At 33.9% G+C, this 24,859-nt stretch overlaps 4 protein-coding genes and 1 long non-coding RNA gene across 19 annotated transcripts in view; 3 read left to right on the top strand and 2 right to left on the bottom strand.

The window, feature by feature from the left end:
* The window catches only part of LOC113003834, a 94,648-nt gene extending 75,474 nt beyond the window's left edge, over positions 1-19,174 (bottom strand). The window contains exons 1-2 of one of the 3 annotated variants that reach the window (XM_039450970.1): positions 18,610-19,174; positions 11,587-11,636 (exon numbers count right to left, since the gene is read on the bottom strand). The gene's annotated coding sequence lies outside the window, so the exon portion shown is untranslated. Of the gene's footprint in view, positions 1-11,586; positions 11,637-11,942; positions 12,517-18,609 lie in introns of those variants that run through there. The other 2 variants (XM_039450971.1, XM_026135048.2) reach the window with 2 other exon arrangements.
* On the top strand, positions 1,134-10,967 carry LOC105196857 (E3 ubiquitin-protein ligase SMURF2). 3 transcript variants are annotated; one of them, XM_011162993.3, is made up of 13 exons: positions 1,135-1,340; positions 2,334-2,372; positions 2,446-2,554; positions 2,636-2,769; positions 3,144-3,408; positions 3,480-3,958; positions 4,047-4,296; positions 4,367-4,533; positions 4,947-5,137; positions 5,269-5,666; positions 5,780-6,240; positions 6,328-6,519; positions 6,636-10,967. In XM_011162993.3, the coding sequence occupies exons 1-12, from the start codon at positions 1,286-1,288 to the stop codon at positions 6,513-6,515; spliced, it is 2,736 nt and encodes a 911-aa protein (XP_011161295.2). In that variant the 5' UTR covers positions 1,135-1,285; the 3' UTR covers positions 6,516-6,519; positions 6,636-10,967. The 3 variants fall into 3 exon arrangements, with proteins under 3 accessions (XP_039306903.1, XP_011161295.2, XP_039306902.1); XM_039450969.1 differs by having other exon boundaries at positions 1,134-1,340; positions 4,370-4,533; positions 6,328-10,967; XM_039450968.1 differs by having other exon boundaries at positions 6,328-10,967.
* On the top strand, positions 13,445-17,412 carry LOC105196856 (THO complex subunit 1). 3 transcript variants are annotated; one of them, XM_026135045.2, is made up of 9 exons: positions 13,445-13,623; positions 14,202-14,894; positions 14,969-15,216; positions 15,355-15,381; positions 15,455-15,748; positions 15,832-15,981; positions 16,536-16,683; positions 16,776-17,009; positions 17,093-17,412. In XM_026135045.2, the coding sequence occupies exons 1-9, from the start codon at positions 13,588-13,590 to the stop codon at positions 17,246-17,248; spliced, it is 1,986 nt and encodes a 661-aa protein (XP_025990830.1). In that variant the 5' UTR covers positions 13,445-13,587; the 3' UTR covers positions 17,249-17,412. The 3 variants fall into 3 exon arrangements, with proteins under 3 accessions (XP_025990830.1, XP_025990828.1, XP_011161293.1); XM_026135043.2 differs by having other exon boundaries at positions 16,773-17,009; XM_011162991.3 differs by lacking the exon at positions 15,355-15,381 and having other exon boundaries at positions 16,773-17,009.
* A 131-nt stretch (positions 19,175-19,305) lies between the features above and the next one.
* LOC113003830 overlaps positions 19,306-24,859 on the top strand; it is a 222,774-nt gene continuing 217,220 nt past the window's right edge. For 2 of the 3 annotated variants that reach the window (XR_005575073.1, XR_005575074.1), the window contains exons 1-2: positions 19,306-20,250; positions 20,333-20,478. This is a non-coding gene — a long non-coding RNA (uncharacterized LOC113003830). Of the gene's footprint in view, positions 20,254-20,332; positions 20,479-24,859 lie in introns of all 3 variants that reach the window. The other variant, XR_005575075.1, reaches the window with a different exon arrangement.
* LOC105196855 (collagen alpha-2(IX) chain) overlaps positions 21,704-24,859 on the bottom strand; it is a 229,835-nt gene continuing 226,679 nt past the window's right edge. For 5 of the 7 annotated variants that reach the window (XM_039450966.1, XM_026135007.2, XM_039450965.1 and 2 more), the window contains one exon: positions 21,704-24,481. In XM_039450966.1, the coding sequence (XP_039306900.1) occupies positions 24,184-24,481 (298 nt within the window). In that variant the 3' untranslated portion in view covers positions 21,704-24,183. The remainder of the gene's footprint in view (positions 24,482-24,859) is intronic. The other 2 variants (XM_026135008.2, XM_026135009.2) reach the window with 1 other exon arrangement.

Below are 24,859 nucleotides of genomic sequence, written 5' to 3'. Positions count from 1 at the left end.
GAAGAAATATTTCAATATAAAAATTTTGCTTAAAAAACCATATTAACAAAATTGCATGTTATTTTTTTAACTTTGTATAACTCGAAATATATACGGCCAAATAAAAAGTTAAATAACAAAAAAAATACTTGAGTGTATGTACCTTCGTGTGATAATACACTCAAGTTTAAGGATAATGAGGAAGTATGAATAATTAAAGGTTAAAGATGTACATTGAAAAAGTTTAGAAATGCTCAAAAGTAAAAATGCCTTATAATATTTGTCAGTCATTATGTATTGGCATATTAGCACCACTAAAAAGCGGTGGGCTACTAAACGAATAACTCCATAAGCAATTGTTAGAATACGTCACCTAATAACGGAAATAATAGCGGTAGCTATATTGTCGACAGTAGCCATAATACCCTCTTATCCTTTATAAATATCCCAGTTTAAAATTTCATTTTAAATAAATCTGCTATTCAATTTTTACCGATAAAATTAATCATTCCTTCAGGACAATTATAATCAAATTCTCATTAATTTAATCGACGATTAATTTATTAATCGTACAAGTTATATAATCAAAAAATTTTGGAATAAGCAATCTTTAGTAAATTAATTACTAAATAATTTAAATAGGATAATTAGATGAAAAATATCTTTGTATGCTTTATTTTTTTTATTAAATATTGAGGAAATAAATATGTTTGATATTTTCAATGCAAAATTGAAAAATTGGAAATATTTAAGAAGATGGAACTTATCGTTCTCTCATTTTCGTTTTCTAGTAGATATCTAGTTTCGTTCTCCAATGCGGGAAGTTGAGCGTTGAAGTCCCCAACACTGAGCGTCGCACAACAGCTGCGCAACCAACAAGCATTCGATATATCGAGACAAAGTTACCAGAATGGTCGTGGTCAATTAAATTAATGCTATAAATAAATTCTACTTTTTTCCCACTCTATTTGATTAAATTTTTTCCAGTCTGTAAGTCCCTCTTACACTCCTTCCAATTATTTTCTTTCGTCTACGACGTAATACAGTGAAAATTACGTTATGCGGACTCAAGTTCGTCTGCAAAGTCCGCATTGAGAATCGACCAGCCATTCCAAGTCGATAATGCGTTCGACGAGAGACCGTTCGCACGCGCTTTCGTATATACATCTATGTATGTGTATGTGGTGCGGGCGAGCAGCAAACACCGTCGCCGTCGCGCGTTCTCTTGGCAGGGGACACCAGCCCGCACTTTATTTGCCAATTACGGCGCCGATGCGCGGTGCGGAGCGTTAAATGTGCGTGCAGGATGTCGAACCCGGGCGGTAGCAGGAGGAACGGGGCTATGAAGATCCGTCTGACGAGTGAGTGCGGCACCGTCTCTTCCTCAGGGCGTCGTGCGTCCCGTCGAGCGTGAAAGTTGGGGCTTGCGTGCGTGCTACCTGCGATTCGCACGCAGGACGAGGGCATCTGCCTACGCACGTCGGCCTGTTGTTATTTTGCGTTATTTAACGTGTTCTCGTGATGCTGAATTACGTTTTTCCACGCGGGGGAGGGGACCACGACGAGCGTTGGGTAAACGTCAAACCACGTTTGCTTGTGGTCCTCGGGAGATCGTGAAGCTCGTGGGAACGCGTATCCTGGGTGGAAAACACACGACTTTCGTCGTGGTTCTCCTCATCCTCTGATTATGTCAGTTTCCTCAACAGTGAAGCTGATTCGAGGTCCCACCGCGAGCACTCTCCGGGAGACCGATGAAAACGTTAATTCTGGACGGTCGTGAAGATCATTTGATGTGTCATTCATTCGCAATGTCTTTAACAAGATCTCTTTTTAGTTAATATTATAATATATAGCTAATATTAGCTTTCTGACTAATTTTATCATTAAAGTCCTGCTATTTCTTTTTTATTTTAAATAAACCAATTCGATTATTATTAAGAGATTTAACATGAATTAAAGCTATACTCGCATTTAAGTTGGTATCGATTTTGGCATAATAGCAGAAATAATCGTCTGATACAATCATATTAATTAGAGTAACAGATGAAAAAATATTGTGACAAAAATACAGGCGGGATGTAAGCAAAAAAAAAGAAGATACTATAGAAATAGTGAATTATCATCAAATTATTTTGTAAAACATGATTAACTTACTAAACTATGTATAGATATATCGTTATTAATATGATAGATCAAAATAGTAGAGATAGATCTCTTATCGGGACATTAATATACGCGCGCTATGTCCCAGCGCTTTAAATCCCACCCAAAGATGATTGATCGAATCGATTATCGATTCGACCAATTGCTAACGGGGATATAATATGTTTACATAATAATTATATATGTTTTAGTTTTATGTGCCCGTAATCTCGCTAGGAAGGATTTATTTCGTGAGTATTTTTGTTCACAAAGAGTGTAGACGTATGAATAAGTTCGATTTACAAGAACAATCATAATTTTTAGGTTTACCCGACCCTTTCGCTAAAATAACTGTCGAAGGTTCTGGACAGTGTCACAGTACAGACACCTGCAAAGCCACCCTTGATCCTAAGTGGAATCAACACTATGACTTGTGAGTATTTATTTAGTTTAAATACAGAGAGGTTTAGTGTAAGCGCATACGAAAGAAAATAACTATTGCCTGATCACGCAGATATATCGGAAAGAACGACGGAATCACCATATCCGTGTGGAATTATAGAAAATTCCATAAGAAACAGAACGGAGGGTTTCTAGGATGCGTACGCATATTATCAAATACTATCCAAAGACTCAAGGATACTGGATGTACGTATTTGTGTTTGCTTTATACTGCATCATTAAATTTTATTCTCATCTATTAAAAAAAACAAAAAACAAAAAAAAACAAACGCGATACTATATTTTGCACCTGATATAATCATATTTCACGAGAAATTAAAATTAAAGTCTGAATTATAAAGGATGGGCTATTTTAATAAATAAAAAGAAATCATCACTTTATATATTTTTTTAACTATATCTTTAAATTTGATTAAAAAAAATCTTTTATTTTAAAAAATTTTTTTAAATTTATAACGTGTAAGAAAAATATTTCTTGATACATATTAGGTTTAAATTATCTTACATACATGACAGTTACGTTTTATTAAGATTAGCTTGAGATATTTCTATTCTTTTAGATCAACGTTTAGACTTATGCAAAGCTCACTCTGATGACACGGATGTTGTAAAAGGGCAAATTGTCGTATCCCTTATGTCACGGGATGGTCATAACGGCGCAGTGAGTAATACTGTCGGCCATAATGCCGTGGTCGACGTGCTCGGAGATCTGAGCTGCCCGAATGATCTACCGGACGGTTGGGAGGAAAGGAGAACGGAAAGTGGTCGACTTTACTACGTAAATCATCACACGAAGAGCACGCAATGGATCCGTCCGAACGCACGGTAATATTCGCTATCTATTCACGCCAAAGTGCGTGTATGACGTAAATTTATTCGAGTAATATCATTGATAGGCCTAACAATGCTATTATACCGACGACACCGGAACCACCGCCGTTGTCGTCGTCGGAGCCTACATCGCCCAGCAGTAGCGCAAGCTCGCCGAACGTAAGAAACGAAGAGAGTCCTGCGAGACACACGTCGCCCGAATGGACTGGCGGAGACAGCACCCTGAGTCAAACACCCAGTCGGGACAATTCGACGCAAAACACTCCGAGAAATACCCCGACACAACAGCAACAGCAACAGACTCGCAATCAGCAGCAAAACGTAAGAAACGCGCCGACGTCGGCATCGTCTCTGAGAGAGCGACGCGTCGTTAGAGGAATCGATGAACAAAATGGCAATCAAAACGGAAGGATAGAACGTGGCCTTAACAACGGGGGCCAAATTCGAAGACCTAATCGCGGTAACAGGAACAGAAATAGCATCATGTCGAATAGCGACAGACGAACCGATCCGCCGCAGCCGCCGGATCTACCTCGTGGTTACGGTAAGAAATCATTTTTAAATGTAATGTAAATTATTTAGGAAAAGCGATGAGTAAAGGGATAGTAAAGAGCTTGTCGTTGCTTGTGCAGAAATGAGGAAAACTCAACAAGGCCAAGTATATTTCTATCACGTACCGACTGGATCTTCCACTTGGCATGACCCGAGGATTCCGCGCGACTTGCAAGCTAACGAATTGACGAACGAGCTTGGTCCGCTTCCCAGCGGATGGGAAATGAGGCAGACCCAAAGCGGACGGGTATATTTCGTGGATCACAATAACAGGACAACGCAGTTCACCGATCCCAGGCTGTCCAGTCAAATAATAAGCAATCTGCTCAAGTAAGTATACAGCAAGTGGAAAGATACGTAAAATACGCGAGAATACGTAACATTATTATTCTGCCGACAGTAGGAGGCAAAATAACAACACGAACAATCAAACCGCGAACAATGCAAACAATTCGTTGACGAGCGAGGCCGCTGAGCCGGATACAATGAATTCATCGATGGTTCAACCTAGTACGCCGCAGCAGCCAACGAGAAGTGAAAATGGAAGTAACAACAATTCTCCCACGAGTAAGTAAAACTACTTTCGCAATTTATTCTCTCTAGAAAAGAGAAAATACATTCTACAATGTGTAGAATAACTGGTGCGCCTACATCTATGATTTGCGGGTATTTCACATGTTTGATAATATTCGCAACAAGTATATGAATCGCATAATCAACTGATTTCCACGTAAAAACAAAACAAAAGAGCGTTTGTGTACGTCTCACAATTTTATCTTATCTGCGAGCGTGTCTATCTATGCAAGGCAGGTCTGACTCGTTAATCAGTCTCGGTTGTTTTGTCACTTGGGTAAAATGCCATTTCATTTCGGAAGAGTTTTGTTCATCAGGGCGCACTATCGTAAAAATCGGGATTCTTAGTTCCGTGGGTATATGTGAATAATACGATCGGCATAACGAGAGTTTTCTTTGCATTTCAGTGGAAAACGCTCCGTCCCAAAATGCTCAAACAGTGTCGGAACTACCGAAGGAGCTCATGGACAACGAGCTCCTTCCGAAATACAAACGTGATTTAGTAGCAAAGTTGAAATGCCTTCGAGCGGAACTGAATGCCCTTCAGCCTCAGAGTGGACACTGTAGATTGGAGGTATCGAGAAACGAAATATTCGAGGTAAGCAAATATTATATAATATCCACTCAATCTTTTATTGTAAAATATTTCGAATGTCATTAATACGAAGAAATAAGAAAATTTCATTTTTACGAGAATATCCAGTCTGTATAAGTGATACTTTCTTACAGGAATCGTACAGAATGATAATGAAAATGCGTCCGAAAGATATGCGCAAAAGGCTCATGGTCAAATTCCGCGGCGAGGAAGGTCTTGATTACGGCGGTGTCGCACGCGAATGGTTATATTTATTATCTCATGAAATGCTAAACCCGCAATACGGACTCTTCCAGTATTCGAGAGACGATAATTATACACTGCAAATTAACCCGGATTCAGGCATAAATCCAGAGCACTTGTCGTATTTTCATTTTGCCGGAAGGATTATAGGCATCGCCGTTTTTCACGGTCATCACGTTGACGGTGGATTCACGACTCCATTCTATAAAATGTTGCTCAATAAAGCTATAACTTTGAGCGATATAGAAGGAGTCGATCCAGAACTGCACAGAAGCCTTACGTGGATGCTGTAAGTTCTTTTTTCTTTTTTTTTTTAAGAAAACTTGATCAATGTTTAATTCGTGTGTTTCTTTAGAAATAATTCAAAATAAGTTTTTAATTTACTATATTTCACGATATTAGGGAAAATAGCATAGACGGCGTGTTGGATGCTACCTTTTCCGTAGAACACAGTAGCTTCGGCGTATTGAAGAATCATGAACTAAAGCCAGGTGGCAAAGACATTCCTGTGACGGAAGAAAACAAGAAAGAATACGTCCGCTTATACGTAAACTATCGATTTATGCGCGGTATCGAGCAACAGTTCTTAGCGTTGCAGAAAGGATTTCACGAATTGATACCACCCCTGTTACTGAGACCGTTCGACGAGCGCGAATTGGAGTTAGTTATTGGCGGTTTGGGTACCATTGACATAAACGATTGGAAGATGCATACTCGGCTTAAGCACTGCACGCCCGACACACCGGTTGTGCAATGGTTCTGGCAGATAGTGGAATCGTATGGTGAGGAAATGAGGGCGAGATTGCTTCAGTTCGTCACCGGCAGCTCTAGAGTTCCGTTACAAGGATTCAAGGCTTTGCAAGGTAAATGCTCATTTCATATTTAGACGCATTGCGTTAAAAAGCATTAAGCATGGAAATAACAATCGCGTATTACGTTTGATTGCGTAGGATCGACAGGAGCCGCCGGTCCACGACTCTTCACGATCCACGCCGTTGATGCTCCTAGCGAGAATCTACCAAAAGCGCATACTTGTTTCAATAGAATAGACATACCGCAAAGCTACCCGACTTATCAAAAGATGCTTGACAAGCTTACGCAAGCGGTTGAGGAGACTTGTGGCTTTGCTGTCGAGTAATATGGTACGATTATTGCACGATTTTTATTACGCTAATACACATTTCGGCAATTATGAATTCTCATAGAGTTTTATAAATATCGTTAATAAAAGAAATTATTTATTTTCAATACAAAACAGCAAGAAGAAGTAAGGAAGAAGGAAAATTCAGTAAGTCTTGTAGAAAAAATTAATATGCGAACATTTTTTCGTATATACAAATATCTAAATGGCCTTGCAATTATGAACTTTGCATATCTTGCATATCCCACGACATATCCCAGTTTAAACATAAATTTGATTAACAATTCTTAGGGAACTAGTTATATCTTTAAACATTTCGGCCTTTAAATATTTATTACGCGATTAAGTAATTCAATTTACAAGGATTATTATTCTTTTCTCCAGTAAAGATTTTAATCAATCTGTTTTCTACGTTTACTTATGCACATACACGTTCGTCAAAGTTCTTATCGATTCACATATTTTTATCTAGTAAAATCACTAATTTCGTTTAATTCGTTGAAGTTAGCTTTATTATTTTAATTATAATATAAATATAAGATAAATCATGCACAACTATTTCTGGAAGAAAATCTTCCAAAAGTTATGATTATTACTATATGATGTTTTCATATTGTACAGATTTTTTTTATTAAAACACAAAACACGTAGTACCAACATGAAAGAATCTCAAAGTTATGAATGTAGCAATATATGACATAAGAAATCAATTCGCATTTGGAAGTTTTCAATTTCACTTTAAAGAGTTTTAAAGCAAGTATCGTAACATCGCACAGTCAATTAATTCCATATCAATTACCGATTGGATAATAAGATTTAGTATCAGGAGCGAGAAGCGTGCATATAAAATTCGCTCATTCATAAAGGCAAATATCAGGTAGACACAATGCTGGAAATCTAGTATTTAAATATGTATTATTGAGTCTTGCTGTCCTAGGGAAGATGCAGAAAAGAGAGTTTGTACATATGTATAATTCTGAACGCAAGTGTTAAACGAAAATTGTTATAATTTATAAAGAGTATAAGGACAATAAAAGATAAAGATAATATTGCTATTAAATATCTTTAAGTATCTTTTCAATTAAACATCGAATCTTTACTTTAGAATAACAAATAAAATATATATTACAGCAAAAAATGTAAACTAATATATATTTTTAATATATTGTATTTTTTTGATAATTTCCTATCGATATATGCTCGTTATTCTCATGAAAATAACTAATACTTTGAAAACGATTAATGTTTTATTCTTCGAGATTGTAACACTTTCGTTCGGAGCTGTTGTGACGCAATCGGCAAAACTTTATTGCTGTGCAACCTGTGCGACAAAGAGATCATTGTTGCTTGTTAAGAGTTAATATCACCGAGTGCGTTAGTAAGATGTAAATAATTTATTAGAGATTAATATAATAGAATAATATTATTGTAATATCATTTCACGTGTAGACCGGAGTGATCGGCACGCGCTGATTTTAACATTGACAATTAAAATCGTGTGTACATTAGCTTTAATTTAGAGCACACTCTCTTATTTAAGGAAGGAGTTCATTCGACGGGTTTACGTAAGCTTAAAATGTTTCGATCGAACTGACTCTTTTGTTTGAGAACTTCACGAAACATGACTATATCTTACTAAACTATTTCTTTTTTAGTAAGATATAGCGCTACTTTTTTTTTATTTATCTCACGAAGCTTTCATTTAGTTCAGCATGTGACGCTGTTGTAAAAATATCTAATGCATGGATCATTGTTTTTTGTATAATTATTATTGCATTATTATATTTGTATTATGCACAAAACTGTGATGAAACATATCGTAGATGAAATGCCAGTGAAAAGGGCACCTAACGTCTCATTTTTCGACTCTAGAGAATTGGTGCATAATTTTACGTTCACTTTATACACACGAGAGATATTATTAAAATCAATATATATATATATATATATATGTTTTATTAAATCTTTTTCGAAAGAAAGCGTTTCCACTCTGTTCAAGTTACGCGAAGTATCATCCGTTTTCAGCGTCTGAAGCTCGGTCTGAATACTGAGCGCGTTGCTATAACGGGAAACGTAGCTATTATGACTCAAGTAGGATAATGAATACAACTGTTAGCGTTGAGCTAATGTTATCATTCGCGTAAACAGACACTTCTAGCGACGTCTATATCTATTGCCTTAATTTCAAATGTACGCGAACTTTTGTATACAATTACTTCACGGTACGCAACCAATGCCTCGACTATTCTATGAGCGACGTAATATATGCTAAAGTGAACCTGGAGTGTATAATTACGCCACAAATATGATGTAATTAAGGAGAGAAACTATTTTCGGTATCTAAAGATCGCGATTAACATCAAGGCAATTAAAAAGAAGTTGCCCAAGGAAAGTTTCAGTGAGATTTTATTTATTCATTGAGTTCTTAATTAACAATGAAGAATAATAAAGTTTTACTTTTACATTTTTTAAAATTTTGTTTTTGTATCAAATTTGTTTTCTTTATATATTCAACACACAGTCCTATTACAAGTGTTAATATATCTTTATTTTTTCTAATTTTCTCACTTTCTGCAATAGTTATCTTGTCGATATAGCAATAAAGGCCTTAAAAGTGCCTTGTGGTTGACGTTACTGATACTGCAAAAATATATTCATAATATTTTCAGAAATAATGTAAATTTTATCCTCCTTTCTCAAAACTATATCTCAATAGATGCACACACGCATATATATATATATATATATATATATATATATATATATATGTATACATATATAACATGTTACAATTGTCAATTTATACTACAGCGATTATATCATTTGTTAGTGGTTATAAAATGACAGAGTAATAATAAGATCATGGTTCAAGTAAAAAGCAGTCAAAGAAATATCCTGAAAAATTAATCCATTTTATCTGAAAGAGATTTTATATAATTACGTTTTCGACTAAATTATTGTGCATAATTTATAACGTTTGAATTATTTATTACAATGTTAATTTTTTTTTTTCAAAAATAAGTCGCATTTTTTATTGATTTCAGCATTGAGGATTAAATATATTATCAGAATATTTCTTGTATATACTCATATACTTTACGAATGATAATTAATTTAATAGCTGGTTTATTTAGAGTAAATTTCCATCTAATAAAAATTATAACGTTATTTGACGGAAGGATTACTCTGTTATATATTGAATATGTATACGGAAAATATAATTTTGTAGAAGTATCTACAAATTTAGTTAGATACAGATGTAAAAGTAATTTTGTTGGATTAAAATAATTATAAAGTTCAAACATGATGAGCAATGTTGTAAAAAATTTTGACATTTAAACAACCAGCTTGAGCATTTTACACAATTATGTGGGTTTAACAAAATTATTTCCAGATCTGTATCCAACTAAATTTTTCGTTTCTTTAGCAAAACTATTGTTTCCGTGTAGTAAAAAAAAATAGATGAATTATACGAGAGTAAAAGGAGAGATAAAGAAAAAAAATCGAGAATGACAATATTTAGGAGATTCACACAAAATATGTACAAAAGAATATATCGCATACTACACATTGCACAAAATAATCTTGCTCGTAAGAGGGGTAATTGTGAAAAGTTTGCAAATTAGCAAGAATGCGCAAAATAAAATTTAAAAATTCGCAGTTTGGCTTATTCTGAATTATCAAGTGACTTGAATCGCTCTTTAACTTTTTATTGATTTACTTTGCTGATTGTACAAGTTTTTCAGAATAAACTGAAAGAAGGATTGTGCACGCAAAGTGATGTTGCATATGGAAATAATATTGTTTTGTTGAATGTACATATCTATGTTGAAACTTTGCAATCTATACAACGATATCGGTTAAGAATTTAAAAAATATGAGAAAAGTAGAAAATAATATGCGACTTCGCAATAAATTGAAGAGACTGTTTTTTTCTCTAATATAGACTTTGTTCACATCAAAGTATCTGTTGGTTCTTGGAGAAATTTGTTTCTTTTCTACTTTTATGAATAAATGAGTTTCAATTAATCGATTTAATATGAATACAAAAAAAAGAGAGTTATGATGAAAAAAGTGACAAGAAATTAGCACTCGTTTTCATGAACAAAGATTCATTTAACAGTTCTATTATTTCTACATTTTAACAGTTTTAAATTGCGAATTTTTGCAAATTATAAATTAATATATATGTAACTTAATTCGTCGTTTATATTAAGTTATAAATGATATAATTGCCTCCTTCGTAATTTGTAATTATGTGAGATTATGCGTACTATTATATTACTGCGGATGTATTATTATTATTATCAGCTAATATCACATTTGTTACTATCATCATTTATTGCGCAAACCCTTCAGGAAACAAGTGTATATAACTTTTCCTTTTGTATTCTGGACGAAATGTATATTTTAATAAAATATCCAAAGTATGGACTCTTCTAATGTTAATATGTATTTGATTTTGTTAAAATATTAGATTGTTTTAGGAACATAGAGAAAGGAGTCTGATAATTGATCGTAATGTGATTTTAATTTGTAATATTTCTCTGGCCATAAAATGTGGACATTGAATTACCAATGCCTATGCCAATATCTCTAAATCATGTGTTTAATTGTCTACAATTTTGTAGCCTTCAGTGCTATAATCAGAAGTAACCAATAATCAATTTGTCAGACATGTTTGTCCATCTAACCCACACCTCACCTCCTGGACTACCTATGGAAATTATTGTACCTATGGAATTTTTAAATATTAGTTCAATATCCATATTTTATGAACAGAGACATTTCAAAATTAAGCTACATTTTTACCAATACAATAATTATACGTAAACCATACATTTAAGACTCCTATATTACTAATGTAGCAAAAGAGATATTGCTAACATCAGAGAGCAGACGAACTTCTCATTTTAGTATCTTCACATGTAGATTGAAGTGAAAGGTTCAATATACTCTATCTCGCTCTCTCCACATCCCCCCCCCCACCACTCACAAAAAGCTGCGCTAGCAATATAGGAGCAATATATTTTAATTTTGACGTTAACAAATTGTCCTATTCACTCACCAGGTTGCTGCTGCTGTTGTTGTTATTACTGCATTCCTTTTCCATTGATTCTGAAAAATAATTATTCATAAATATAAACACAGAATATTTTGTTTATTGAGCTACCATTTTATTTAATTTAGAAACGCATGAGATTGATAAAAAATATTTTTATGTGGTACAGCGCTTTATATTTTCTAATTTTTTCAATACAATAAAACACTTCAAATATTTTAACCTATTTTTAATTCAAAACGTGTAAGAAATTACCATAACAAAAATAAAAAATAAACGTATAATAAGAAAATGTATTCATAAATTGCGAAAATACGAAGACAAAAATACGTAACGATATATCAATAAAATGATATGCATACCCCCCGAAATTCCTTCGACGGATACTCCCTTTCTACTTGTACCGCCACAGCGGCGGCAGAGATGAGATCCATCCATTCGGCAAATGGATCTCATCCACTGTTCTGAGAAACGAATTGTTCTTTGGCACTCCCGATATTGCGCAAATAACGTATTACGCATGGTGTAATACATTTTTTATACAATGGTATCATATATAAACGTGAGAAAAAGCGCGCGCGCGCGCGCGTAAAAGCTCGACCTGAGGCAACACGAAAAGCGCTACACCGGTTTTCACAAACGAGTACGATAACATCTACAAAGGACCTGTTATTCGCGTATCAAAACGATGATCTGTTACTATATTCGATATCCTCGATGTCATATCCAAGTACTATTCGAACTTGGAAAACACGAAAAGTACACGAAACCTTCAGACGCGGATCAAACGCAGTGCAACAAGAAAACGAGCAGACGAGAAGGAAATCAACTCGTGCGTCACGTGACGTCATACGACTTCCTGAGACGACGGCGGGAACTTTGAATCAGGGTTGGGCATTTACGCGTAAAATATAAATAATCTACATTATGTGTAGACCAAAAAGGATAAGACCTCTTTGGTGTAGTGTAGACAAAGTAAACTATATATGTAAACTACATTTTACGTGTCTATATAAACAGTAATTCCAGGATCATAAAAAAGATATTATACAAAGATATTATCAAAAATAGTAAAAATAATATTTTTTTTAATATTATGTAATTTTTAATTTTATTAATATTAAAGTCAGATATATTAACAATTTTATAACTTAATTACTTTTTTCTGTATTGTGTTGTATAATTTATACAAATTTTCCGATTTATTAGCAAATCCAATTTATTAGAATTTTTTTAATTAAAAAAAATTATTAGAAAATTACGATATTTATAATTAGAAGAATTGCATGTATTTTTCTACAAAGCATTTTATTTTAAAGACAAAATTATAACTTTTTTGTTTTTCAATTTTATTAGACAAGAATTTGGCGTTAATAATATGAAATTTCTTAAAACTTGGATCAATCTTAATCGAGATATGATAAGAAATATATTTAAAATAGAATTCTTTCGGACGTACAAAACGAGATATTTGTACATACGTAACGCAACACAATGCAATAACTTTTTGACCGATTTTTTACATTTAATTCGTAGATTTTGCTTTGTCACACTGAAGATGGTTCGAATCAAAGACCGAAATGTTTGTAAAAAAATTCTTGAGGAAGAATATACGATTTTACACTAGAAGATCTTATGTTTGGCTCTCAATTGACCTGTGATTTAAACATGATTACATCTGTACTAAGGAGCAGATAACATCATTTATTATAATACTTTCACAAGTGAAATTGCAAAATCTAATTCTTTAGAAGCTTTTGCAGCTTTGTACGAAATAACCTGAAAAAGGTCTGATAGCAAAAATATTTTTTTTATAAGATAAAACATACCAGAGTACAAATATGTATCTGCACCGTATATGAGGTGCACATGGTCTGTTACTCCCTAAACTTAACCTTTTGCTATCATTCGGTCATTGAAAGAGACGAAGAATGTTTAAAATCGGTTTACATTAAAACTAATTTTTAATAAAAAAAAATTGAATCTGTGATAATACAATCATAGATTATGGCGATGTTTGAAGCATTGAGGAAGGATTACAGTGTAAGTAACATTTAGAGTAAACAAACCAATTTTTCATTTACTAGTTCTTTGCGGTCATCATTTAGAATGCGGATCTCATTACAAATGTTAATGAAAATATATTTTTTTCGACGTGTTTTAATACGAAACTATAAAATCTAACAGAAAGAAGGCACATTTTGTCTCACGAAGTAAATTATTACGTGTTAAGGTTGGGCTCTTTAAAGGTTAGGAACAACAAATAATGATCGATGAAATAATGCATGAGCGATGAAGAGAATTTAGTTTGAAATAAGAAATCAAGACGTGGCCGATATCAATGTCGTCAATCGGGACTATAATTAACTTTAGATTAGGTTATGTCTCTTTCGAGTGCAACTTCTCTTTCCATGGGGAATCGAATCCCGCACTCACACATGTATTTTGTAAAATTAAAAACTCACATAATTTTTAATACTTTAATTCATTTCAATCAAAATGTACCGTATAAGTATATTTGCATTAATATATTTGGTGAGGCTCATATTTTAAGTAATTATTTATGGAACTGTATGTTACGTCAAAGTATCTTGTACAAAGTATCTCGTTTCTTTCCTCAGGATTATCTGCAGCAGCATTTCAAGCTGTCAGATGTCTCGTTGTTTCAAAAAAAGTGCATTGAACGTTATGCAAATGAGAGCGACAGAAAAGCAGCAGTTGATCAGGCACTTCGAGATACTCTGCTGGTTGTACTGATGGAAAATGCATCGGGTAATGTGCGTTCTCTTGAAACCTACATCACCTTCTGTATAGAGCTATGCAGGAAGGATCTCGCAACGGCGAGCATGCCAGTGATGCTACTAGGTGATATCTTCGACTCAATGACACTGGATAGATGCGAACAGTTATTTACTTTTGTGGAAAACAATGTCAATGTGTGGAAAGAAGAGCTGTTTTTTACTGCTTGTAAAAATAATTTGTTGAGAATGTGCAACGACCTGCTAAGGAGATTATCACGTTCGCAGCAAACTGTATTTTGTGGTAGAATTCTGCTGTTCCTTGCAAAGTTCTTTCCCTTCTCCGAGAGGTCTGGTTTGAATATTGTCAGTGAATTTAATCTGGAAAATCACACGGAATTTGGCGTTGAAAAAGCAGAGGAGGATGATTTAGAGCAGATAACTAAAGATGATGATAAATTGGAAAGCAAGATACCAATTGATTATAATTTATATAGAAAGTTCTGGGCTCTGCAAGATTTTTTCAGAAATCCAAATCAGTGTTATAATAAAATGCACTGGAAGGTTTTTTCAGCTGTGAGTTTTTATCTTCATTAAATAATACTATAGACTGATTGCGGATTTATTAAAGAAATATATATTTTTTGTAGCATGCATCTAATGTGCTGTCAGCGTTTGCTTCTTTTAAATTGGAAGAGCAACGTAGTTATCCTACGACATGCATGAAGATGGATACTTCCACAGAAGGTTCCCACAAGGAAACGCACTATTTTGCAAAATATTTGACCAATCAAAAATTATTAGAGTTGCAGCTATCAGACTCCAATTTCAGACGATATGTATTGCTGCAATTTCTCATTCTTTTCCAGTATCTGAATAGCACTGTAAAATTCAAGGCGTAAGTATTTCCTATATTAATGCAGTATGATGAATATTTTAGTAAATTCTCACAAGCCTCATACCTTGAATTAATAAATTATTTGGCAATTAGTGAAATGGTCTCTGAATAGTCATAAAAAATGTTTGTTTTTCAAAGCTTCCTTGCCAGTGGCTATGAGACAAGGTCTGCTTTCCTTAAATTAAATGTTTCCTGATGTGTACGTAATCGAATCACTATGATGTTTGTCACTTTTAAGTGAGACACACGAGCTCAAGCCAGACCAAGTTGAGTGGGTGAAGACTACTACCGAACAAGTTTATACTCTACTGACTGAAACACCACCTGATGGTCCAATGTTCGCGGAGACAGTGAAAAACATCCTGAAACGCGAGGAGCATTGGAATGCATGGAAAAACGAGGGTTGCCCGCCATTTAAACGACCGGCATCAGAGGTTGGTGGTGACGAGCCGCGAAAAATAAGGAAGCCAAAACGACGTATTGGTGACATGATTAAAGATGCGCAAGCGATTGGCAAATATCACATGGGAAAGTAAATAGCCTTTTTAAAAATAATAAAATAAATCAACATTTGTACATATAAAACCAAATAATTAAATTTATATTATTTTTTAGTCCAGAACTAACTAAATTATGGAACCTATGTCCAAACAATCTGGAGGCATGCAAATCTAAAGATAGAGATTTTCTCCCATCTTTAGAAACATATTTTGAAGACGCTATAATGGAATTGGATCCTGCTGCAATGGTCGATGATAAGTACAAGTAAGTATTACTGTTAGTGATATATCTGCTTTTGTTCTTCATCCTTAGTCTCTTATCAAAGAGATTCCTTAGTGTATATTCTGTGATGTTTCATTATTTTTACATAGATATATAAGATCTATGTTTTAAATGCTGATTTTGAAAGATCTATTTAAAAGAGGAGTTTTTATAGTTTTGATGGTTTGCTTTCCAAGAGGTAGTAATTGAAAATACATTGTTTTTGATAGGATTTGTACTCGGATCTTCAGCGCAAAGAGGAGGGACACAACTATCTGCATCACAATCACTATAAATTTGTTATAGTTATTGTGTATTTATTTATTGTTTCAGAAATAGATTATAATCTATATTTCTCTATTGTAACTCATTTCTCCTTAATTTATAATCATTAACTCTTTAATCATTTTGTTATAAATAGAAGCAAATATGAAATGAAGGAAAAATGATTGTAATTGAATTTGAAATTTATTGATTACGAGTCAATCTCTCATAAACAACAAGAGATCATCCCTCTCATTGTGATTATTAATAATAATGAAATTTTGTATTTGTAGGAAGGTTAACGATGGTAACTTTGGTTGGAGGGCGCTAAGGTTGTTAGCAAGGCGAAGCCCACACTTTTTTGTTCACGGCAATAATCCTATAAATAAATTGCCTGAATATCTCGAGGCAATGATAAAAAAAATTGCCAAGGATCGTCCAGTAAGTATCTAATGTTTATTATTTTTCTGTGAATATACTTAATTTTAAGTTTTTTTTCTTATTTCTTTATTTTTTATTATGTCCTCTAGCAGACACAGTCTGATACAAAATTGGAAACCGAAGAGACACCACCATCTGAATCTACCGATCAAGAATTTAACGAGGACGTTTTGAAGCAGGAAAGTGAGCAGGTAGATGCCGAAAACGCTGACATGAAAGCTAGAAAGTTGAATAAAGTTACACCAGAAATGGTGGCAAAATTATCGGAGAGTTTGAAAAATGATTGGAAAAAATTAGCGACGAAATTTGGTTATACAAATGATGAGGTATATAAATATTGAGCTTTTTTAATTACAATATTCATACTTATTCATAATCATGACATTTTAATGTGTGATATGTATTTCAGATTGCGTTTTTCCAAAGCAAAGCAACTCCATATGAGCAATGTAAGACTATGCTTGAAATATGGGCGGAAGAGGACGAGGATGCATCTGTCGAGAATTTAGCTTATATTTTAGAAGGTTTAAAGTACACAGAGGCATTAACGATACTAAAATCTTAAATAATTTAATTTATTGAGTAGAAATATTAATTGTGCATCAATCAGCATGACATACAAAACTGTATCATATTTTATCATTTGTAATAAAATTTTCAACCTTTTCATCATATATATATGCATTTTAGATGGAAATAATAAAATGAACTCTCGACTATTTTGCTTAATTTAGGTTATTACTCAGTTTGAACAAGGAAACAACATTATACATGTATTAAGATGCAATGCAAAAACTTTTTTTTTTACTATCTATTTTCCATCAGTAGTTACACATTTTATAATTAAATTTTTACATAAATTTAAGTAATATGTTAGAGAGAGAGAGAGAGAGAGAGAAATTATACAACTGAAAGAAAAGAAATAGGTAATATTTTCTTATAAATTTATAAAATAAATTTAAGATAGAGATAGATTCTTTTTCGCAAAAAGAAAATTTGGTGTATACATATTAACATTAAAATGTTTCACGTAGCATCATGATACTGCTTTGACTACAGTTGCGTTCGTGTTAGCCAGTTACGCGCCACTTCGAGATTTGAATCAGAAATTTAGTAAGTATTTCTATGTCTTTTAGGGTACGCTCACTTGGGATGTGGAATGGCGCAACTGCGGAACGTTCGTGTTTCTGTAGATCACTTATATGAGATCTGCCGGAATAGTGTTTGTCATTGGTTTGCATTGATTGCGCATTTTTACAAGTTCCGCTCCGTGGGACATAAAAAATAAACTGATGATCGGAAATCACAAACACGTATAACACAATATTTTATTTAATATTAAATAATGTTCCTGAAATATTAAATTTATTTAATATTAAAAAATATATTCTTGGAATATTATTTTAATATTATTTTAATTTTTAATAATATTTGTATAATATTCTAAGAATAATATTGTAGTTCTTATAGGGTACAGGGACACCTGCATACCGACTGTGTATGAATCGATTTTGAATTACATTTTCGCTCTTGCTTTAAAAAGCAGATACATATAAAACATAAAAACACGATTATTTATTTGCCATTGCAGCAATAAAATCTGATAAATTATTTATTGTTATTTGCGAGTTGTTAAAAAAATTAAAACAAAATTATAGTGCATTTGATCAACGAAGATTGCGTCAAAAGATTGCAAAATTGTATATACAGTCTGCCAATACCTCGGAAAGCGCGTCTGTTGGCACACCTGGCGAAGGGATGAGTGCCAAGCGCGCGTATGTATCTTTAAATTTTTCCTATTCTAACGGCTTATGCGCGATTTATTGAGTTGCAATTCATGCAAGCGCAATCAGGACGAGACACAAATACTAAAATGTTGGGGCAAATAAACAGTAGATACTTGTATGTACAAATAAATTGACTCACCGTTCGCTGATTGCTCCCTCTAGCTCCGTCTCAGCCGCCGCATTCGAAGATCCAAGATCCTCCTCCTCTCGATTCACACTTGGCACAAACGCGCGACACTTGGTTTGTTTACGGCACCCCCGGTACTTACGCCCGTCGAAAACTCGAGATACGGGATACGGAGCAACGGAGAAGACGCGATTAAACGCGCGTCGCGACCTCGTACCATCCCGACCGATCATTGTCGTCTGAGCGACACGAAGGATCCAAGATTCTCCTCACGACGATTCGTCTTGATTCATACTTGGCACGAACGCGCGAGCCTTCGTTTTCGGAACTCTCGAAACCCTCCTGGTGCTCACACCTGTCGGAAACTCGGAATAAGAGGCAACGGAGAAGCTGCAAAACACGATTGAACGCGACACGACTTCGCACCACGGATGCATTCGACACGACGGATATCGGTACGAAAGCCGACACTTGACTTTCGGCAGTCCACGACACTCTCGAAACACTCGCTCGCATCAAACACTCGTACGGGATGACGAGGATACAAGTTGAAATGCGCTGCGATGCACCGCTACCTTCCGCCGTGCTCCCTAACCGACCGACTGCTGGCACTGCGTACTGCGTAACGGCGTGACGTATGACTCACGTGACTGGCGCCTGCGCGCCGCTGCGCTGCTACCGCCGCTACTACGCAGTGCCAGCAGTTGGTCGGTTAGGGAGCACGACTAAAGGTCGCGGCGCGTCGAGGCGCGTCGCGGCGCATTTCAACTCGCATTCCTCGTCGTCCCGTACGAGTTTTTAACATGAGCGAGTGTTTCGAGAGTTTCGTGGAGTGTCGGAAGTGAAGTAAATTGTCGGGCGTTCGTGCCAACATTCGTCGTTCGGATGCGATGTACCGTGCGAAGTTGTGTCGCGTTTAATCGTGTTTTGCATCTTCTCCGCTGCCTCATATTCCGAATTTCCGAGGCAGAAAGATTATTGCACGGAGCAAGTGCAAATCTTGCAAAGAAAATGCAGGCTCAAGCTGAAGAAAAATTTATTGATTATTTTAGATTGTCACCTCAATTATTTGATAAATTACTAAAAAATTAGTCGGACCTGTTATTACCAAAGTAATTCGTAATCTCATTTCGCCTAAAACTCGACTACACAGAACACTACGGTTTTTAGCATCAGGATATAGCATGAAATCGATATCGTAGTGACAATTATTTGACGAATTAGTAAAATTAATAAATTAATTATTTATTAGTTAATTAAGTCTTGTTTTTCTTTGCGACAATACGTGAAAGACGAATACATGAGCAAAATTCTTATTCCGCTGAAAACGGAAAAAGAAAACGGCGGAATCGGCGGAATGAAGCCGCTACCAATCACAAACGTTCCGCAGTTCCACCATTCCGTATCCAATGTGAGATGTGAGCGACACCGTCAAAGCGACGCGCCGTGTCGGCTTGAAATCGTGTTGCTTTCGCTAACAAAAGTACAGTCTCTGATGTCGTAGATGCGCGCGAAAATGACTCGCACGTCTTTCGAGAGAATCGAAAACTGGCATGTTTTTTCGTTAAATGTGGTATGTCCACAGATCGCCGTACATCTCTTATATCGTGCTTACTGCACTAACAATAAGTTATTTCACACAACTGAATAAATGTCGTAAGTGTAATGCATAGCTGTATGTTCATTTTTATCACAATGCAAGATCAGCATCTTTAACTTTTTTTTCTTTTTCTAGCTCTGACAGTAAGGACAACCGAGATACAATACTATCCAAAGAGCGTCCAGAGAAACTTAGCTAGATGAGTTACAATTTTTTCTGGTGATCCTTGGAGTTGAAACATTAACCTAATTAACAGCCTTCCTTCGTTGCAAGAACTCAAGGTAAAAAATTTTTCTTCTTTTTATAACACGTAATGAAATATCCATTTTTTAAATTAAGATAAATTATTAGAATTAAATTTCCTCATGTAACATTTGATTTAACATTTTATTCCGCATATTAATATATAAATATAACAATTGGAAAAGATTTATATAAAATACGATAAGGTTTCTATATATAAATTACAAATATATTAACAGAAAGCTAATAGAAATTCTCTTTGAAGTAATCAATGAATTTTAATTAGTTTACTTTTGTAATTTCAAATTAAAAGTAACATTAAAGCATTGCAAATTATATATTCTATCCATTACACATAATAGAATATAAGGTAAGTGTACCCCGTATGGCCTATTTGCTGTTACTAAGTAGTTGCACAATGAATTAAACAAATAACACGACATAGTATGTCGTACAGGCTGTATTCTGATGTTGATAATAAAGTCGAAATTAAATTTTTCTTGTATTTGTTTCTCATGATCTAATATTTCATACAAAAAAAGTTACTGCTTTCTTTAACTATCAAGTAATGGTTAATGAGTATACACGTATGTGCATATACAAATTGATTGTAATGTTTTTGTTACTTTAAATCATAAATTTTAATCCACCTACTAAATTCTAATTCATAAGCTATGGTGTTATGGGGGAAAAAGTTAAGATAAGTTAATTATTTACTTTTAATTGATTGTTGACAAAAATAGTTTTTTGTGTACTCTTATATATTAATATATTAATATGTTAATAAACCTATAAACTTATAAATGTAATGTTAGGTCCCTTTATCTATTTTTCTAAGATTTTTTTGTGAAAAAGAAAGACTAATATAATTAGACCATATTGAGTAATATATGTATCCAATGTACGACTTAAATAACACTTTCTAAAATCTTTACTATATTTACATAAATATTTGAAACTGTCTTATATTTTAAATTAATGTTTAAAAATATTTCCTATTTAAATCCATCAGTGTTTAATTTTGGATTTAATAAAAAATTTAAAAAATTGCGAAGCTATACTTAGTCTTAGGTAGACCATGAGTGCAGTTATCTTATTTTATTTCTTATTGAAATTTGTTAATTTTTATTTTGATTTGAAAACCCATAATTTAATATCATATTACATAAAATACTCTGATAGAAATATAAGAACTTATACATTATATTTATATCACTTTTATTAATATATAAAAGTGAAGGAAAGAGATATAACTCGAGAAGATTCTTTTTTCATCTTTTATTTAGAAATACAATAATAAAGTGTACAAATAATATAAAATTTGGAAACAAAACATTTTCGGTGCAAACTATATTGAAGGACAATCGATTGTACGTTTTTGGATATGTCACGAATTACTACTGACGATACTTAAAAAATTTTACTTATGTACGTAGGAAATATTCGCCAACAAGCTTGCTGACAACTTAAATATACATATGACGGTCTCACGATCAATCTCTACGTAACTGTAATAAATTATGTTAATATTAACGGTATATCTTCGAGTTATAGACATTGACTTAGATCTGATTTATGCTCGGTGTAATCCAAGGAACAGAAACAAATTTTATGGAGCTGAGAAGAAAAAATTACAGGCAAATAAGAGATTTATCAATTATTATGTATTCTCTAAATCTGAATCAGTGAAATCTTACTGATTTGTAATGTTATACTTATAACTTTGATCATCAGTGACTATTCACTATTTTTTAGTGATTCTGATTAAGAAAGAGGTACTCTCACTGATCGAATCAGTATATTGTCACTGAAAACAGTGCATATATTACTGAATGGTATAATTATAATTATAAGTACATCACTGAAATCAGACTATTCAGTGAATAATGCTGATTTCAATTTAGAGAGTATATTTTATGGCAAATCTTGCTCATTCATATATGCGTTTAAATTTGATAAATGTTATATCATATTAGATGCTTCTTCGTTGCGCATTATATGTGATAATATTAAATGACTTAAAAGAATTAAATGAATTAAAAGAAACACATTTTTAAATAGAAACAATTTTTAACATATTCTTAATCTTTTATTCTAATGTTAATAATTAATTTCTGCTTTCTTCCAATTCTCGAGTATTTCTGCAAACATTTCAATGACAATTTTTTAAAGATTTAAAACCCAATCATTGACTACTCCTAAAGTGATGTATGATTTAAGTACAAGTAATTTTTTAGAGGTGATTCATGAAAGATACACGGAGCATAAATCTTCGACAGAGTGAGCCAAGCGGCTCGTCGTCTGAAACTCCTTAATCGATGTGCCTCTTAAGTCTAACATACACACTCAATATGTATCAGCTAAAATGTAAATGCAACTTGATCGCGAATACGAACTTTATTTAGATTTTTTAGGGCAGTGTTAGGTAATTCCCTAAATGGTACAGCCCGCATTCGCAGCGCACTTGTAGTATTTCGACATTTATAGTGCCGAACGTAATTATCTAGATTCAACCACTTGAAGGTTCGCATAAGTACGCTTACTATTTTGTGTTACATCATTAGAAACAAGGAGAATTTATGCGAGTAATTGAGGACCTGAATTTCAAACTGTACTAAATTCAGAAAAGTCAAAATTAAGTCTCTTTGATTTAGAAAAAAATTTCACGCAAGGATAAAATTAATAATTTTCTATTTTATACCGAATAATTTTATAAAAATGCATTTTTAAAATCTAAATTATACTCCATACTATGTCCATTTGTTATAATCTTTTTCAAGAAAAACCATAAGTAAAATATTATGTATATACTGTAGAATGTCTTGAAAAATCGATGTGAGTTTTTCAATACGAATTATGTCACAAGAAAGAAAAAATTAGAAGTAAAATGGTTAAAAATAGAAATAATTAAATTTCAGATTTTGTCAGTTGCCTAACAATTTTTTATTTCGAGATTATTGCGATATTCAGATCCTTCGTTCTTGCAATGATAAGCTAGCGATACGAAGCTAATTACAAAAATCGTTTGTATTTTTTGGTTTTTAAATAATTCAGTAGGTTGAGTAGGCTAATCATTTAATGTATGATACTTGTCGAAAAACAAGGATAAAACTAAACAGCCGCTTTTAAAGTGCGCCATAAACGCGGGCCTGAGCGAGTCTTACACGCGTTGTCCGGATTTGCGTCGCTCGTTTGACAATCCGTATTTTTGGACGTTTATCGTGATGAGGGTAAACGTTGAATCGCGGCGGAGCTTTTTTTCTCGAAAGACCTCGAGCGATCGAAGCTTTCGAAAGCGACTGATAGACGGGACAGTACCTGGTGCGAATACGCAATACGATGAAACACTGACAAATATCTAGACGATCAGTCTTCTTTTTATCTTTAAGAAAGATCGAGAAGAGAAAGAGAGAACTGAGACGCGGCTGAAGCGGATGGCTAGTGACTCGTGGTGAAAGTACAATTATAATTATACCTTTGGAATCGGAGATGGTTTTGTGATCTCGAGATCGCGAAAGATGAGACGTGACGTTGCTTGCGATGGCTCGCACACGTTATGGCTTCACGATATGTATGTCGATATGAATTATTACTCGAACGTGGGATTTTTCTTTTATATATATATATATTATTATTATTATATATATGTCGCGTGAAGAAACGCAGCACGCGCGCATCTGCATTCCTATTTACATAACGGCTCGATTTTCGCGTTGCGAATGGATGGTCGAAGGTGCGAGTGTTCAGTATTGCATGAGTTCCTCCAAGTACTCCATATAGTCGTTCTCCGACATCTCGATGTCGTCGTCTGGCCGATTGTCGGCGTTCCGTCGTCTCCTCACCAGCTCGCTCGTCACCTCGATGCAGAGCAGCGCAAATTTATTGTCGCACGAATATCGTACTTGGTCTAACAATCGGCCGCCGGTCAACGGCGAGCCTAATCCATAACGATCCGAGCTGCTCGAGTGCCAGGCATCGCAGTAAGTGTCCATTGCTCGATCGCCAAGTTTATGAGAACCGTGCCACGCGACTTTATCAGGCCTGCAATTAAAACATTAATTTTATAATATCAAGAAAATAGCAAAAATACATATATTGTTACAGGTTTACGCGAGAATCGCAATGTGGTTTTACAGGAGAAGAAAAGTAGGATAGCACCTTAAAAGATCATTTAAAGATCATGTCAAAATCAATGTCTCTTTTTTAAATAGTATATATACTGTCTTTTTAAATAAATTTTTAAGGATGAATTCATGGTATTTTCAAAATTAGTATTTAAAATATTCTCACATTTTCAAATTAATGGGTAATAATAATCATGAATTTCGATTTAGTTAACCTGTTATTTTAAAATTGAAAATAATTTAATACAACAATTTACAATTTATTTGAAATTTTTTGAATTTTTTTTCTTTTACA

This window comes from Solenopsis invicta, chromosome 6, assembly GCF_016802725.1.
Source record: "Solenopsis invicta isolate M01_SB chromosome 6, UNIL_Sinv_3.0, whole genome shotgun sequence".
Classification (NCBI taxonomy): domain Eukaryota; kingdom Metazoa; phylum Arthropoda; class Insecta; order Hymenoptera; family Formicidae; genus Solenopsis; species Solenopsis invicta.
This window is presented reverse-complemented; position numbering and strand designations above follow the sequence as displayed.

What these genes read in the sequence shown, in the direction of transcription:
- LOC105196857 (XM_011162993.3), top strand. Translation starts at nt 1,286, where the DNA reads ATGTCGAACCCGGGCGGTAGCAGGAGGAACGGGGCTATGAAGATCCGT. An exon ending in TAACAACAATTCTCCCACGA is followed by an intron (nt 4,534 to 4,946) that starts GTAAGTAAAACT and finishes TTTGCATTTCAG; the next exon opens with TGGAAAACGCTCCGTCCCAA. An exon ending in AGAAGCCTTACGTGGATGCT is followed by an intron (nt 5,667 to 5,779) that starts GTAAGTTCTTTT and finishes TCACGATATTAG; the next exon opens with GGAAAATAGCATAGACGGCG.
- LOC105196856 (XM_026135043.2), top strand. Translation starts at nt 13,588, where the DNA reads ATGGCGATGTTTGAAGCATTGAGGAAGGATTACAGT. An exon ending in ACTGGAAGGTTTTTTCAGCT is followed by an intron (nt 14,895 to 14,968) that starts GTGAGTTTTTAT and finishes TATTTTTTGTAG; the next exon opens with CATGCATCTAATGTGCTGTC. An exon ending in AAATTGCCAAGGATCGTCCA is followed by an intron (nt 16,684 to 16,772) that starts GTAAGTATCTAA and finishes TATGTCCTCTAG; the next exon opens with CAGACACAGTCTGATACAAA.